This window comes from Lygodium microphyllum, chromosome 18 (assembly GCF_053477565.2).
Source record: "Lygodium microphyllum isolate KBCC chromosome 18, Lygodium_microphyllum_v1.1.10, whole genome shotgun sequence".
NCBI lineage: Eukaryota > Viridiplantae > Streptophyta > Polypodiopsida > Schizaeales > Lygodiaceae > Lygodium > Lygodium microphyllum.
In genome coordinates, this window is record NC_141152.1 from 130,342,480 (window position 1) to 130,359,676 (window position 17,197).

The 17,197-nt window shown below is 38.6% G+C and overlaps 1 protein-coding gene across 1 annotated transcript; it reads right to left on the bottom strand.

Annotated features, from left to right (window-relative positions):
• Window positions 1-13,998: 13,998 nt before the first annotated feature.
• LOC148021379 (uncharacterized) lies at window positions 13,999-16,650 on the bottom strand. Its single transcript, XM_087698251.1, has 9 exons — window positions 16,012-16,650; window positions 15,803-15,912; window positions 15,546-15,638; window positions 15,034-15,126; window positions 14,581-14,945; window positions 14,413-14,490; window positions 14,229-14,321; window positions 14,069-14,131; window positions 13,999-14,013 (listed from the first exon to the last, which is right to left on the bottom strand). The coding sequence occupies exons 2-9, from the start codon at window positions 15,903-15,905 to the stop codon at window positions 13,999-14,001; spliced, it is 903 nt and encodes a 300-aa protein (XP_087554377.1). The 5' UTR covers window positions 15,906-15,912; window positions 16,012-16,650.
• Window positions 16,651-17,197: the final 547 nt, after the last annotated feature.

The following is a 17,197-nucleotide window of genomic DNA, read 5'->3' on the forward strand; positions in this document are numbered from 1 at the left end:
TAGGGTTTTAGGAAGCATCTGTGATTATCGCATACACTGGTTGGGTCGATCCCAGAAGGTCCTCTGTTTTGACTCTGGTTCAGAGCTCCTATTGAGACTTGGGGTTGTTGATTCCAATTGGTAGGATTCCACTGTTGTTGAGTCGCCATTGGAGGAACTGTTTGAGGCCATTGTTGTCTACGGTGACCACATTGGATTAGGTGCATTATACTGCGACATTGTTTGCATCTGGGGATAGGGATAGGAAACTGTCCCTGGGACTGCATTTGGTGGGTATACCATTCCAGGCATGGGAGGAGGTAAGACTCCTCTTCTTGGAGTCATTGATAGCCTTGCTTCGACTTCGTCATACAATCTTGCACCTTCCACTACAGCTTGCAGATTGACTGGTCTTTTCAATTCTACGAACTTGAGAACTTCTGGTTGTAGGCCCCTGAGAAACACTCCTTTTTGGATTCCCTCGTCCAAATGATGGTTAGTCCATCTCTTCAGGATGGATTCCATTCGTGAGACATAAGCTTCTCCTCTTTCTCCAAAGGACCGACTTAGGTTCATGAACTCCTCTCGCATCTGCTCTTCAAAACCTTCACGCCTGAATTTAGTGAGAAAGGCCAACTTCAGGTTGTTCCATATGCCAAAAATTCATGCTGCTTGTCTTTCATACCACTGAAATGCCGTGCCCTTGAAAGTGGTGGGGAATATTGCTAACCAATGCTCAGGTGTTCTGGCATTGTTGGCCACACATGCTACCATATTCTGCTACATGAAGATCAGGGTCTTCATTGTATTCTCCCTTAAAAACTGGCAATGGGACTACATTTGCTGGCCTGTCATCAATATTTCCAGGACGAATCTGACTAGGAAGGGGACCTTGAGTCGCCATGGGGACTTATGTAAAGAGTGCTTTTAAGGCTCTGCTGCAATCTTGTTCTCAGCTTTGATTTTTGCCTTCTCTCTTCTCACGTACCTCTGGACTCGTTCTAATGCTTGCCTCTTTATTGTGTCATTCATCAGGGGGTTGGCTTCAACCAGTTGGCTTGGACTCAACATGATAGTATCAAAGAGGGCTTTAGTCTCTGAGGGATTCTCTAGCCAACATCTCTTCTACTTTCTTCTTTTCAACATCTCTAAATTCGGCTTTCAAACCACTACAAAGGGGAAGATATTCTGTTCTAAAAGTATCAAAACTCATTCTTCTTAGGATTGTTATTGCATCATTATAATAATGCCAGCTTTTGAGGGTTTCAACAGTGTATGTTGTGCAAAACACTCTGTCTACCAACTTCCAATGGGTTGCTAATTGGAAAAACAGAAGATTATGAGTGTACCAAGCATCCCATGTATCTTGCTGTTGAGCATCCACGAACAAATTCCAACTCTTTTCCTTCTTGTCTTCGTGAACCTCCACAGACCAAGACTCCTGAAGCTTCTTCACAATCTCCCACTTGATGATGTCTGGGAACTTCTCAATGAATGCCAAATCTTCCATGAATGGTCATTCTCTCTGTTTCTGCTCTTCAGTTTGTTCCCAAACAGTTTGCCACCAAGATGCAAGTTTCTGCTGCTTCAACAGGAAGAGGAAATAGTCCACCACATAGAGCATGCATCATGATGGTGATATGTTTCCGCCATTGTGGGATGAACTTCTTGTGGAAAGTGGCTTTGATTATGAGAAATTTCAACTCTTCAGTGAAAGAAGGAACATTGCAAACATCCATTGAATTTTCCTTTTCTTGACAAAGCCATTTCCTTCATTTTCAGCCTCGTTTGGTGCTTGTTGATGGCAAGTTTCCCTGGCTGCACAAAAACATGGAGTCCCAAGAGGAACACCAAGGAAAAGGGAATTCTCTTGCAAGAAAATCTATCTTGTAACATCAACAAGCTTTTACTTCATTCTTTTGATCATCAAAACAAAGAAAACAGCAATTCTTCACGCAGCATCATAGTAGATTTCTCCCACGGATTTGATAGAATCAACCATAATCTTCAACATCTTCATAGAATCCATCAATATAACAAAGAACACAAAGGAATACACCATCTTTGAATGGAAATCAATCACATTGTATTCATCTTCAATGTCTTCATAGTTCTCTCTCTCAATCTCTCATATACAGTTACACTGTTTTGATAGAATTGACTATCTCTTGCTCTCTCCCTCTCTCTCCATCAATAGTACATCATATCCTCACTACAATTCTCTCATAATAACCCTCAATAATCATTCTTAGGTCTCGTGGATGCACCTCCCAAGAGGTATGTCTGATATGAAGAGTCACCAGAGCCACTACAGTGTTTTTTCACAGCTCACTACTGTCACTGTCACTTAGTCTTCTCTTTAGTCTTCAGCAAATGCTTCTTCCACTTGTTTTAGCTCTTTTGAACTTAGATTCATCCTTTCCAAAGGTTAGAAAACTTTCCCAAAGTCACACATAATTTCTACAGAACACTTATAGAAGGTCTACAGAACAGTTACAGTACAACACCAAAACAACTATAGTACAGTTACAGTACAGAGACAGAGCAGAGACAGAGGCTCTACAAAAGGTCTACAGAAGGTTACAGAAGGTCATCAGAACCTCATAACTCATACTTAAACCATTCCAAACTATCAAAAACTATTCAATAAGCTTTCAAAAGATCTCAATCTTCATCAATCATCAATCCATGCTTCATATAGAAGACAATCAGAATAAAACAGAAGCTATACAGAACCAATCAGAACCTATCAGAACATCACAGAACCTCATATCTCCACTAAGATTCATCATGAATTTCCAAAACATAATCAATATCATCCAAAACACTCTCAAATACTTCCTTTAACAACCATACATTACTCTAAATCCATCAAAAATCAATCATTCAGACCTCAAAAACAACAAAAATAAGTCAAAAATTCAGTATTTTTCCACTCTCAACAGAAGAGGAGAGAGAAAAAGAGAGAAAAGAAGTTAAATATAATAGGGAAAGAGAGAAAGGGAGGGTGAGGGTGAGGATGAGGGAGGAAGAGGAAATGAGAGAGGGAGAGGAAGAGAGAAAAGGAAATGAGAGAGGGAGAGGAGAGAGAAAAAGAAATGAGAGAGGGAGAAGAGAGAGAAAAAGAGAGAAAAAACATTAAACCTAATAGGGAAAGAGAGAAAGAGAGGGTGAGGGTGAGGGAGGGAGAGAAAATGAGAGAGGAAGAGAAAGAGAAAAAAATGAGAGAGAAAGAGGAGAGAGAAAAAAAGAGAAAAAACACTAAACCTAATAGGAAAAGAAAGAAAGAGAGGGTGAGGGTGAGGAAGGGAGAGGAAATGAGAGAGGGAGAGAAAGAGAGAAAAGGGAATGAGAGAGGGAGAGGAGAGAGAGAAAACATTAAACATAATAGGGAAAGAGAGAAAGAGACAGAGAGGGTGAGGGAGGGAGAGGAAATGAGAGAGAGAGAGAGAGAGAGAGAAAGAGAGAAAAGGAAATGAGAGAGGGAGAGGAGAGAGAAAAAAATGAGAGAGGGAGAGGAGAGAGAAAAAGAGAGAGAAAACATTAAACCTGATAGGGAAAGAGAGAAAGAGAGGGAGAGGGTGAGGGAGGGAGAGGAAATGAGAGAGGGAGAGAAAGAGAGAAAAGGAAATGAGAGAGGGAGAGGAGAGAGAAAAAAATGTGTGAGAGAGAGGAGAGAGAAAAAACATTAAACCTAATAGGGAAAGAGAGAGAGAGGGAGAGGGTGAGGGAGGGAGAGAAAACGAGAGAGAGAGAGAGAGAAAGAGACAATAAAAAATGAGAGAGGGAAGGAGAGAGAAAAAGAGAGAAAAAAATTAAACCTAATAGGGAAAGAGAGAAAGAGAGGGAGAGGGTGAGGTAGGGAGAGGAAATGAGAGAGGGAGAGGAAGAGAGAAAAGGAAATGAGAGAGGGAGAGGAGAGAGAAAAAACATTAAACATAATAGGGAAAGAGAGAAAGAGAGAGAGAGGGTGAGGGAGGGAGAGGAAATGAGAGAGGGAGAGAAAGAGAGAAAAGGAAATGAAAGAGGGAGAGGAGAGAGAAAAAATGTGAGAGAGAGAGAGAAGAGAAAATAAGAGAGAAAAAACATTAAACCTGATGATAGGGAAAGAGAGAAAGAGAGGGTGAGGGTGAGGGAGGGAGAGGAAATGAGAGAGGGAGAGGAAGAGAGAAAAGGAAATTAAATGTTATTGTTTGTAGTAGTAGTAGTAGTAGTTTTTTCTTTTCTTTTCTTGTTTATTGTTGTTTAGTTTTCTTGTTTTTTTTTGTTGTATTAGTAGTAGTTTTTTCTTCTTTTCTTATTTATTGTTGTTGTAGTAGTAGTAGTTGTTGTTGTTATTGTTTTTTTTTTTCTTATTTTCTTGTTTATTATAATGCTCGTAGTCGTGGTAGTGGTAGTGGTAGTGGTAGTGGTAGTGGTAGTGGTAGTGGTAGTGGTAGTGGTAGTGGTAGTGGTCATAGTCGTGGTAGTGGTGGTGGTGGTGGTGGTGGTGGTGGTCATAGTCATAGTCGTAGTCGTGGTCATGGTCTTCATTGTAGTCGTAGTCGTGATCGTTAAAGAAAATGAGAGAGGGGGAGGAAGAGAAAAAAGAAAAAGAAACGAGAAGAGGAAATAAACATACAACATAATAAAGAAAGAGAAAAAGAGAGAGAGATGGAAGGAGAGGAGATAATGAATGGATAAAAAACAAAAAGAGAGTGGTGGTGAGGTCCGGTGCAACACCACGAGACAGAAAACACTCTGACATATATATGTTAATCTGTGGGTGGCTGGATGGAGACTTTACATATGTTAATTTTTGCTGAGTTACAAGAGAAGAAAAAAAGAATGATAACAAAAACAAATGGTTTGTCGTCGTAACGTAGACAAAATGAAAAACGATGAAGGTTTTGTTATTCAAGATCGCAAGGCATATCTTAATCAGCATGTCCCATGTCCTTGCTCTCAATGCAAGCTAGCAATTAGACAAAAACGTCGATTGTCTATAGAACACGTACAACGCTTTGGCGAGTTTCAATCTGAGATCATTGATCAGGCGATCTTGGATTTTCAGCAAATGGTAAAAAGAGTTAATATCAATCATGCATTGTACTCGCAAGCTAATTGAATACTATATACAAGAAGATTGGGTATGGCTAGCAAATTTTCTATCCAGGGAGGTGATGTCTTGTCCCAAGGAGGAGTGCACCCTTTGCAGCCAATTAGAAGAGTTCATGGGCGTGCGATGGATGGAGTGCCTAAGCCAATCCACCACTTGGAAGGTACTACCCAATCTATACTGTCAATACTAGAGGAGACAGACCTACCTATAATCTTGGAGCCTGAGATGGAGGCAATGATCGATGCATTGATTCCCATGGATGTCGAGACTTTTGATCTGCTTAAAGAGGAAGCATTCATACCATTATATGATGGGTGGCGAGTATCTTGCCTAAAGACACTTCTTGAACTACTAAGTGTGCAAGCAAAATACTAGTGGAGCGATGTGAGTGTGACCAAGTTGTTCAGGTACCTTGTACGTACGCTTCGTTGATTTCTTTTTGCCACTATCATTAAAAATATTTATGCTTTTTCAAGGTGTTTTATTATTTTTTTTCAAGTTACTGAAATATCATATATTATCACATGCAGATACCATGCCTGAGTCTCATGATGATGCACAACATGTTTTATGAAAGCTTGGCATGGACTACAACAACATCCATGCATGTATCAACAATTACATATTGTTTTGAGGGGAATACGAGACTATAGAGATATGTCCAAAGTGTGGTGCTCACAGGTATCAATAGGACTGGCAAGGGCAAACCATCCCTCAAAAGTTTCTTAGGCACTTTCCGCTTATTCCCCGCATAAACCGCATGTTTCGTACGTCCAGCATGGCGAGCTTGGCAACGTGGCATGTGCAGAATAGGTCCACAGATGGAGTTCAATGAATATCAGCAGATTCACGTGCATGGAGCCACATTGACTCTACCTTCCCAATCTTTGCCCGAGAGCCAACGAATCTTTGGCTCATTCTTGCAATGGATGGCATGAACCCATTTGGTCTGCGCTCAACTTCTTACAGTGTGTGGCCTATAGTCCTTGTCTACTACAATATCTCTCCATGGCTTTCTATGAAGAAAGGATATCTCATCCCTAGCTTGCTCATCCTCGGCCGCTACAAAGTCAAAAACATGGACGTTGATATTTATCCATTAGTCGATGAGCTTAAGATTTTGTGGGAGGAGGGGGTCACCGTGCAAGATATGAGCAAGCGCGATGGTCGATGGTCCACCAATATTCGAGCCATTGTCATGTGGATGATGCATGACTTTCCAGGATTCGGAGAGTGCTCAGGTAAATAGGCTTCCGTTCTCGTTGGTAATATCTATATTTTATCTCGTTCAAGTTTGTATTCACTGGATAGAGGTGTTGGAACATGTCTCGTTACCTAAGGTAATCATGCATATCCATTGTGCAGGCCATAGTTAGACTCCCGAAGGTCACGAACCATGAGGAAGATGGTATATCAAGGACATGTCACTTTCTTGCAAGAAGGTCATGAACTCAGGGAAGGTTTTTTTGGATGACCTCCAACACATATGAATGTCGCAAGCTAGTACGAGTTGAAAATGGTCCACGCAAAGTCACATCCAAATGCAATGCGACGGTTTTCAGTTTTCTACGTGTTGCCATATTGGACCCACTTACAAATCAACCACTTGTTAGATCCCACGCATTTTTTCAAGAATGTGGGCAGCTTGCTATGGGACCACATCACCTGAAAGAGAGACACTATAGGGGCATGAATGGATTTGAAGGAGGTAGGCAAGATAGAGGCGCTTTGGCCGCAGTCGAGTGTGTTGATGGTCGCATGCAGCTACCTCGCACTCCTTGGGTTTTTTCCACTAAAGAAGAGCACATTGTGAAGCAAATAGTCAAGTCCCGACAGGTATGATGCATTCTCTTAGGTTTGCATTTTTTAAAGACGACCAATTATGAAGGCTAAAATCCCATGACTGACATAAGATATGTCAGGTTTGTACTATGAATGGATTGTAATTGGCGTGCGCATTTTGCTATTTGGAGTGTAGCCATTGTTCATAATGCTTTCTCATTTGTGGCAGTTTGTACTACCAATCACGATCGCAGGATACCTTACTCCAGAAATACGCGGGGCCATTTACAAGTTGTCAACTTTCGTGCAATGGATCTCACAGAAGGAGATTAAGATGTCCTCTATTGAATTCACGAGGCGGGGAGCAATGGAGAGGGTCTGTCTCTTTGAGAAATACCTGCCCACTAGCATACTCACGATACAAATCCACCTTCTTGTGTATCTTGTAGATGAAGTGGAGATTGCTGGACCTGTCCATACGCGATGGATGTTCTTCTTGGAGCGCTTCATAAAAACCCTAAAAGGCTTTGTGCAATAACGAGCTCAGTCAAAAGGTAGCATGGCTGAAGGTTGGTTGGTGTCTGAGGTGCTAGTGCATAATTCACAATGGCTACCAATGGTGGATCTAGATAACAAAATGATATGGTCTCGCTGAAGGATAGACTGATTGGAGATGTGGTGGTTGAAAATAGGGTAGAAAAAAGAATGGATGCTTCAATGGAGGAGAAGGTGAATCGTTTTCGTATGTTGCACTATGTCTCTATGGAGACGTGGCTCGCTAGGTACCAGATCGCCAGGCAAGATCGAGAGGAAGCGCGATCTGAATTTTGACGTAGTACACGCCATCGACCGATTTGATATCCCAAGGGCATGGAGGAGATGCCGCGGTTCATGTCAATGCGATGGTTGCATGGAGCTTTGACTGCAATGTCTCGCAAAGGGGCGGAGGTCTCAATTGAAGAGTGGAAATTCTCGAGGGGATGTAGTCCAAAAGTGATGATGTGTTTAGGATTTATCGTATCTATATTTTATATGCGACAACTAATTTGAGTGTTTCAATGTACAGTAAAAAATATATAGTGCAGCATGGTTATGCGCACGACATTTTTGCTTGGAGCATATTGACAAAATGCGCTCCACAATGGACTGTGGTATCATGGCAAGGTTCGAGTAGGAGAGCCGACGAGGAGCAACGGATCTAAACACGGTTATAGATGAGATGGAGTATTTTGGAAACTTGCAAGGTATTGTTATGGTGGATTACTGTAGCTTCTCCACGATACTATTCGATGTGCAGTGGTTCAAAGTGGTACATGAAGGAGCTGGAGCAACAGTTCAATGAGGTCCATTTGGATTTCTTGAAATAGATTCCGAAAAAAAATGGACGGATTTGTGTGTCACCTTTGTATTGCCAGCCCATTGTGAACAGGTGCATGAACTCATTTGTTTGTTAATTGTATTACGACATAGTACATGTCACAATAGTTTAATCTCTCTTGTACGTGTTTGTGAACATGTAATCTTCTATCCAAACCCCCGATAACCTTGATGGTGGTATGTTATACATTCAGATCCTCGAAGTGCAAGAGTATATGATCAAAGAGCGATGTTCCGAGCATAGATGAGGATAATATGCAAATAGAGGGGTCAATATTACAAGGGGTGGAGGCCATCAAAATCTTGGAGCATGTAGAGGAGCCAGCATCGGCTACCTATGATGGAAATACAGGAGTCCAAGAATTCTTTGAGAATGAGGTGGACTCATTCTCTTTTGTGGTGACATGTCTATAAATAATATATTTTCAAATTGTTAGATGCTTGCTTTGATTCCCGCATGAGATACATTAGGTCCCGTACTATGTCGCACAAGAATGGGTTATTGAAAAGGATAAATTCATTGCACATATTCGAAAGATGGAGTTTGTGAAGTGCATGTATCAGGGGAAGTTAATTGCACCTAGTTGCATATTATCGACCTTCCAGTGTATGCGGAGTTGTGTCAGGAGATTGACATGGGACCATTGGATACTTCATACACTTGGAGCATCCACTTACTCAATTCGTTGACTAATAGCTTATAAGGATACATAAGATATGCATTTTAAGTGAGATAATTTTTTTAGAATATATATTACCATGCTTTGTATGATTTAAATTGATTATGCTAACATCATTTTTTGTCTGTGCAGGTGACCTTTTTGGATACTTAGATCATTAGGATGATTCGAGGGATGAGCGATGAGGAGTTGCAGGATATCTTCACGCGCATGTGTCCAGATCAGATGGTGAGATTCAGAGACATGGCGCACCAGGAGTTGTCTCGGACATCGTCAGGCCACTTTATTAGAACTAATTCGGCGCGATCACATGCTTCAGCTTTGAGTAGATGAGGTCGACGCTCCAAACTTGGGCCAGAGGGAGGAAGTGCCTCAGGGTCAGGGGGATGCTATAGAGATACAGAGGCAGTGAGCCCATGGTCGGAATGGGATACAGGTGCTACTCCTCGCTCTCGTGGGTGGCAGTTCCAGGGAGCGTGCCTCAGGTGGTTGCTATGGAGGCACAGACGCGGTGTCTCTATCTCGTCGTTCTGCAGGAGTTGCGTCACCTCCAAGATTTGTCACACCTGTGGGGATGTCTACTCTAGTTACTCTGGCTTTTGCTCAATCGTCTGTAGGTGGAACCCCTATGAGCGCTATACCGATAGACACTACCCTGGTTGGTACACCGGATGTATAGGGTCTCTTGGATATGCCCAGGAGCGTGGTCCTCGCAGGTGGGAGAGGATCTATGTTAGATATATCCCAGAGGGATATGCCTATCTTGTCGATGATAAGTCAAGAGCCATCATCATGAATGATGAGGGGAGGAGGGTGATGGCTCGCATGAGAGAGTTGTGCCAAAAAAAATTTCAGCACAACGTCTTAGATCATTGGAAAAACATACCAGAGGGGAGCAAGGACTACATAGTAGCATCCTTGCATGAAGAGTTTTCGGTTCCAGCCACATCAGATAGATTTTCTACGGGCTGGATGATGGACTGCATGTGTGCATATATGTCACATAGATGATCGGACTCACGCAAGGCACTCAAGAGTGGGGCTGCAAAGCCCGAGTGGCTAGACGCGAACTACTAGCTCCGACTCAGAAAGGAGACTACAGATTCTCCAGGATATTGGAGTCAGTAGCACGAGGTGGTGAGGGCACAACTAGAGGCCGGAGTGGTCCAACATCTTGGGAGTGGCGGGCCAGAGGACGTATTTGGAGGACTTTGTAAGTTTTTCTTTTGTTTTGCTTGCTTATTTTTTTGCAGTATCCTTTGTACTGACAATCATGTTTCTAGCAGTTAGTATTTTGTTTTCTTTGCAGCACTCCATTACAAATCGCAATCCGACCCGCCTTGAGAGTCGATATGCAGAGAGGCACAGTCTCACTGCATTGAATCAACCGATTGTATAGACACAACGCCCCTGTAAATAACTCATCTTTCTTGTCCGTAGTTACCATGTTTAATTAGAATGCATTATTGTATGGTGGATTGATGTGTAGTTGTTTCTTTTTTTGCAGAGTCCGTTCAATGCTCCTTTGCGGTGGGATGAGCTTTCAGATGGCGAGGATATATAGCTTGCCCTTGGATCCCTGGAGCTCACACACCCTTCTTTTTTGGTCGCCTGATCTGTGTAGACATTTTCTATGTAGTAGTGATATATTGCCATGATTGTACCAGTCTCTTTCATTATGCGATCATGTATTTATTTCATGTATCAATGTTATGATTTAAGTACACTTTGTTTTTATTTACACGAGCATTGTACACAATGCAGAAACTATTTTGTATGGGCCCAAATAAAGCACACAGTGCAAGCTGCCCTGCCACACAGGCCCAAAATATTGTTGCAGGATTGCCTAAATTCAAGGATGCCGAAATGCATAAGGTATGTGAAGCCTGCCAATTTGGAAAACAGGCAAGGAAACCATTTCCTAGACATGTTCAAGATAGTAAGAAGCCATTGGAATTAATCCACTCTGATGTGTAAACTACTAAAGCTGCATCTCTTGGAGGCTGTCATTATTTTGTCACTTTTATTGATGACTATAGCAGAAAAGTTTGGGTGTATTTTATGAAAAAGAAAAGTGAAGTTTTTGGGCATTTCAAAACTCTTAAAGCTATGGTTGAAAAAGAAACAGGCCTGCAAATAAAATGCCTAAGGTCAGATGGAGGGGGAGAGTACCTCTCAAATGAGTTTGCAAGGTTCCTATAGGAGCATGGCATAAAGCAGCAATATTCATGCAGTCATACCCCACAACAAAATGGAATTGTAGAAAGGAAAAACAGGCATATTGGAGAGGTATCTTGTGCCATGCTCAACGAAAAAGACTTGCCAGATTTTTACTGGGCTAAAGCAGTTTCTACAACAGTCTACATAATGAACAGGACTCCCACTGCAGCAATACATGGGATGACTCCAGAGGAGAGGTATACTGGTAGGAAACCAGATATTTCTCATTTGAAAATTTTTGGTTGCATTGCCTATGTTCATGTGCCAGATGAGTTGAGATCCAAGTTGGATCCAAAAGCTGAGAAGTGCATCTTTATTGGTTACTCTTTGCAGCAAAAAGGGTATAGATGCTATAACCCTTCTACTCGTAAGTTTACAGTGAGCAGAGATGTTGTTTTTTATGAGATAAGTAGCTGGTATAAACCAATAAATGTGATTGATGATGTAGATGCACAAAATGGTAATGCTGCACAGAATTTACAGTAGCAGTCACACAAAATATTAGTGGACCTGAAGCGTCCTCTAGTAGTGGTTCACATTCTTCACCATGGACAGGCAGATTGAGATTAGGAGAATCTTCTCAAAGCAATGTAGATAGTGGTATGCAGGTATCACGAAAAGGAAAAGAGAAGGTAGATCAGCCAATGTTTGATGTGAATGCAGGTCACTCTTATGTGGATGGTGAATCCAGTGGCTCAGAACAAAGCATTGATGATGAGTTGGATATTCCTTCTATTGTTACACCTAGAGTAAGGAAGACCAGGGATGTTTTGAGAGCACCTGGGAGTGAACCTACTTTGCGCAGGTCTACCAGAGCTAGGTATCTTGTGGATAGGCTGAAATATGATGGATTTACAGCCATTCACTATCATAAGGAACTTTCAATCGATCCCCGTATAGGAAAAAAAGAGAATTCCCCATGGAATTCCCTAGTTGAAAATACATATAAGTAGGGAAAGTAAAAACTAGGGAAAATGGGACATTTCCTAGTGAGAATAAGTAGGGAATCACATAAGACCTTTCCTATGTAGGAAATATTTCCTATATAGAAAAATACAAAATTTTCTATGTAGGGAATAATTCCTATATAGAAAATATTCCATATATAGGAAAAAATTTCTAGAGGTGATTCCCTAGGTACTCTCACTAGGAAATCTCTCATTTTTCCTATTTTTTACATTCCCTACTTATATGTACTTTCAACTAGGGAATTCCGTGGGAATTCTCTTTTTTCCTTCACTTTATCTACTTTGCCCTTACTCTTAGACATGCTAATATCAAATAAGAAATTACACAATAAATTTTTAACTAGAAAATTATATAGAGAATGTCATCATTTCTAAGTAAGGATCAATAATATACATCTAATGATCAAAATAGATTAAACAAATTAAGACATCAACATCTACTTTTAGCAACCAAAAGAAAAATCAAAATACTTTTAAAGGAGCATAGAACTAAAAACTAATTAAGCAACATGTGTGTCTTAATTGTTTTATCCCTTAAATCTCCAATATGTTGCAAAGTAATAAATGTTTGAGTAATCCCTCAAATCTCCAATATGTTGAAAAGCAATAAATTCTTAACTCAAAGTAAAAGTTATGCTAAAACTTCCACATCATCTAGACTAAGCACATTGCTATTTTTGTTTAATACAACTTTGCCATTTCCTAGTAGCCAAGAAATAATCTCCTTAATCATATCATCACTTGTTGGCTTCTTTGTATCCTTAATCAAAACTCGAAAGCTAGCTTCAATCTTTTTGAGATTCATGTATGTACTCTTTAAAGAAAAGTACATATCATGAATTGTAGACACACCAAGATACTTCAAAAGTATGGTTTCCATGTTCTCTTTTGTCATATTAACATGCATTGAATAACAAAAAGAGAATAAGTAACTTATTATACTATGTATAGATAATTAAATGACATGAATTATAATATGAAAAGCCATAAATTTAACTACATGACTATTATATATATATATATCAACTTTAAAGCTACCCTTTAAGCATCATTTGAAATGTTAATCTCAAAGCTACAAATTGAACTACATGACTACAATTATATATATCTAATTAAAATATAAATTAACAATAAAGTTACCCTTTGAGTATCATTTGAAATGTTAATCTCAATGCCTTGGTTTGGGAGATCTTTAAATTCCTAATTCAAATAAAATTAAAAAAATAGATTATGCTTTTCATGTATGACATAACAAAAATATAAACATTTACATCTAGCACCTTTGGTTCTTTTTTGTTGATATTGGTACCTAGTTTCATGCTCCTTTGTTGCAAAAGATCCTTCATCTTCTCACTTGGCTAGTCAACATGTAAAATAAATAGTTATGTAATAAATCATACCTTTAGTTATTCACTAAACTATGATGCTATTGTTCTCTCACAAACATATATCAAATACCTTCCTCTTTCTTTGACTTTTTCGAGATGTTTCATTAATGTCATCATCTGGATTAGCCTACATTCAAAAATAAAATTAGTAATCACATTAAAAACATTTATATAGAAAAATAAATTACATACCTTATCATTTCTTGAACTATGGATACTTTGTTCCATAGTTTCTTGACGTTTAGATGAGTACATTATTTTGTCTAAACCATGTGACAATAACTTTGAAAAGCTGGCACAATTTTCCATATCAAGTGTCTCATCTTCATTTTCAACATCCTACATTTTAAGCATGTAAAGGATAAGATACTGTTAAGAACATAAATCATATGGTCAATCTTAAATTTAATATAAAGCAAAGAACCTAATCGGATGTATAACATTGAAATTCTTCAAAGCTCTTTTCTTCCTCCACAAACATATTCATCTATGGGAAATGAAAGTTAATGTATAAGTATCTGTATAAGAGACATTCTCAAAGAAAGTTATTAGATATGAGCTTAAAAGCATTACCTGCAATGATAAATATGTTTGCTTGTATTGTTGTCCTTCAAAGGAGCTACTTTCTTCAAGAGGCTACATCAACAAAATAAGATCATGTGTATACATCAAATGTCTCCAAAATATATGGAATCAAGTACAAAAATGATAAACATATAAGATTATAAGATACATTTTCCAAACATTGTTCATTTGAAATATCATCCATGCTAGGAATGTATACATCAAGTTGAATAGAATCAATAGTAGCAACATATGGTTCACTCTGCCATCAATAGACACCCCTAAATGAGTATGGGAGAAAAAGAACCAATCCTACACTTATGATATCAAACTTATAAATCATATCATCTTACCATTGATGATGTTATGTCATTTGATACATTTTGAAGCTTATCTATATCATCCACTCCAAGAGATGCGGATAATTCTCTCTATATGTCATAAGATTAATAGTTCAATAACTAAGAATCTACACCTCAAATATTAGGAAAGCCAATAAAAAAAAGTAACAATCGACTTACCTTCTTTAAAAGATCTTTTTTCTTCAAATACTTTCTTTCATCTTGCTTTGTACCCTTCCACCAGTCATATATGTCATTCTCTCTCCATATGTACTCACATCCAGTAAACTTCAATGGTAAAATCTCATGGTGATTCTCTGATATGACTTTCATGATATACTCTTTATCCGCATTTTTATAACGTAGATCATTTGGGTTTAAGGATTCAAACCACCTATGTACTCGATGATAATTTTCAAGCATGACAGTGTGTTGACTTTTAAAGTATTCAGCCAAGAGCTTTTTTCCATAAAGTCTACCCTCTTCTCTAAATTTCAACATGGGTGGCCGATAGATATCATCATATGATGGTATGCGTATCACTCCTATTGATACTCAAGTGATCAAATATCATTAGTTAGTATAACCATTTCAAAAAATGACTCATTATCAACATAAAAAAGCTGGTAATACCTGATTCTTGGCTTGAAGAAGTGTTAAGGCAAGCAATCTCAATGTCTTCCTTTCTTGCATTGTCTCTTCTGTCATCTTTAGTAACTTGTTTACCTATATATACATAGAGTTAACCAAAGCTCACGATAATACAAGGTTATGAAAATTTTCAATAACACAAAAGAAAATAATTAGATATTTTGTATCAATTTGGGTCACCAAATTTGTACAAGTTTTTTATCCTTAAAGTTGGTACTTGCATCTTGACTTGAAGAAACATTATTGCAAGTAACCTCCTGATCTCCCTTTCTTACATTACCTCTTTTCCCACCTTTTGTTGTTCTTTTATCTATGTTTATATATATACACACAATTACTCAAAGTTTAAAAATATGAATAACTATGAACATTTTAAATTAGGCAAAGAGACTAATTAAAGCTAGTTAATCTCAAAATGAATCACCTAATAAAGCAAGATGTAATATATGTACAAATTTTAATTTTCAAAGTTTAGTAGAAATAAAGACATATACCTGTATCATGATTTGAAGAGACATTAGGGCCAATGACCTCCTTAGCTTTCATTGTTCCATTATCTCTTGTACCATCATTTGTGATTTTGTTACCTTTATGTACACATAATAAACCAAAGTTTAGAAACATAAGAGACTTATATTTTTTAAAAAGAAGTGCTATATCAAATTAAATCACTTAGTTTCTTAGCACTTGGATTAGAACACATGAATTAGTAATAAAATTAGGTATAAATTTAGTTATTAGAGTTAGTTACCTTTCACTTCTTCCACAACTGAATCCACAAGCCCAAGTAGTTTGAGATCCTCACTCATCATTTTTTTCAACAGAGCCATCATCTCTAGATTAGAAGTCGACATGGCAAACCTACATAGGCATGGTAATAATAAGAAAGTGTTTGCAATGCATGTTTGAAAATGTAAATTACATTAAGCAATACAAAACAAAAGACTTCAATAAACATACCGTCATAACATTGTTGCCTCATGCTCATGCGAACGCCATATGGTAGGTACAATCTTTTTTTTATTGTCAATTGCAATTGCTTTTGTTTTGAGTACTTGCCATTGCTTTTTCGTGGATACACATAGCCACCAATCCTTCCAATCTTGATCCTCTATTCTCACTTTCCAAAGTTTAGATCTGCCCCAAACAACCCAAAATGGGAAAAAAATAGCCCATGGAAGATACACTTTCATGCAACCAAAAACTAATCCAAACTTGGCATTTATCAATCAGGGAGGGTGGGACTAGGTCTAAATATAAGGTGATTGTTTTCCACTCCCTGTGTCCTTCAAGGAAGGAGGTGACTCATAAGCACATGAGTGGAATTTGTGCCTATAAGTAACAAGGAAGGGTGGTACAATGTGCTAAGGGAGATTTCCCACATGACCAGTCAAAGGATAGAGTATGATGCACTTGTGGATATGGGGAGGTGCATAATGCACAACTACCATTCCCAACAACAAAGCACCATTCCCAACAATAAAGGATTACCTTGTGGAACATCTATGATCAGAGAATGTTCTTCAAATCCATATTAGTACTGAATTGGGTCTCCTAGATGACTTACAATTAGTCCCTACATAATTAAAAAAGCAATACACATAATTATACTCAAACAAAAAATGGATTGCATAAACCATCAAGTCAACTTCAAACTAATTAGAAGTGAAAGGAACTTACATAGCACATAATGCAAAGTATACGTATCCAAAAGCAAAATCTTGACCAACTTCTTTGAGCTTTTCCAATGAAGCATTTTGCAGCTCATCCAGGGAGATTCTGATCCCGTGATTTCTATAGATTCATCAAAAGCCTTGTCTTCTACGATGCTATCTTCCGCATCAAGCTTGAGTCATTCTATCATGCTCTGCTGTAATTCAACATAATCAAGTTATAGAGAACAAAAAGTAAATAAAATGACATATTACCTCCACCCATCTTGATTCAAAAGAACAAAACTTAAATCTTATTTCCAAAATGGTCTCTACAACCTTGGCTTGTGCCCAATGAGGCAACCGAGACACAATAAACTTGAATGCAGGAGTTGTATTACTTACAAGCTGAGGTTCAATAGTGACAACAATACCAGAAGCATCCAATTTGTGTGTTTGAAACTTGTCACATCTCATGGGGATTGAAAAAGTAT

Coding starts and splice junctions, on each gene's coding strand:
- LOC148021379 (XM_087698251.1), bottom strand. CDS start 15,905: ATGTCGACTTCTAATCTAGAGATGATGGCTCTGTTGAAAAAAATGATG. Junction 15,639..15,802: donor AGTTGTGGAAGAAGTGAAAG/GTAACTAACTCT, acceptor GTGTACATAAAG/GTAACAAAATCACAAATGAT. Junction 14,946..15,033: donor TTCTTCAAGCCAAGAATCAG/GTATTACCAGCT, acceptor GAGTATCAATAG/GAGTGATACGCATACCATCA.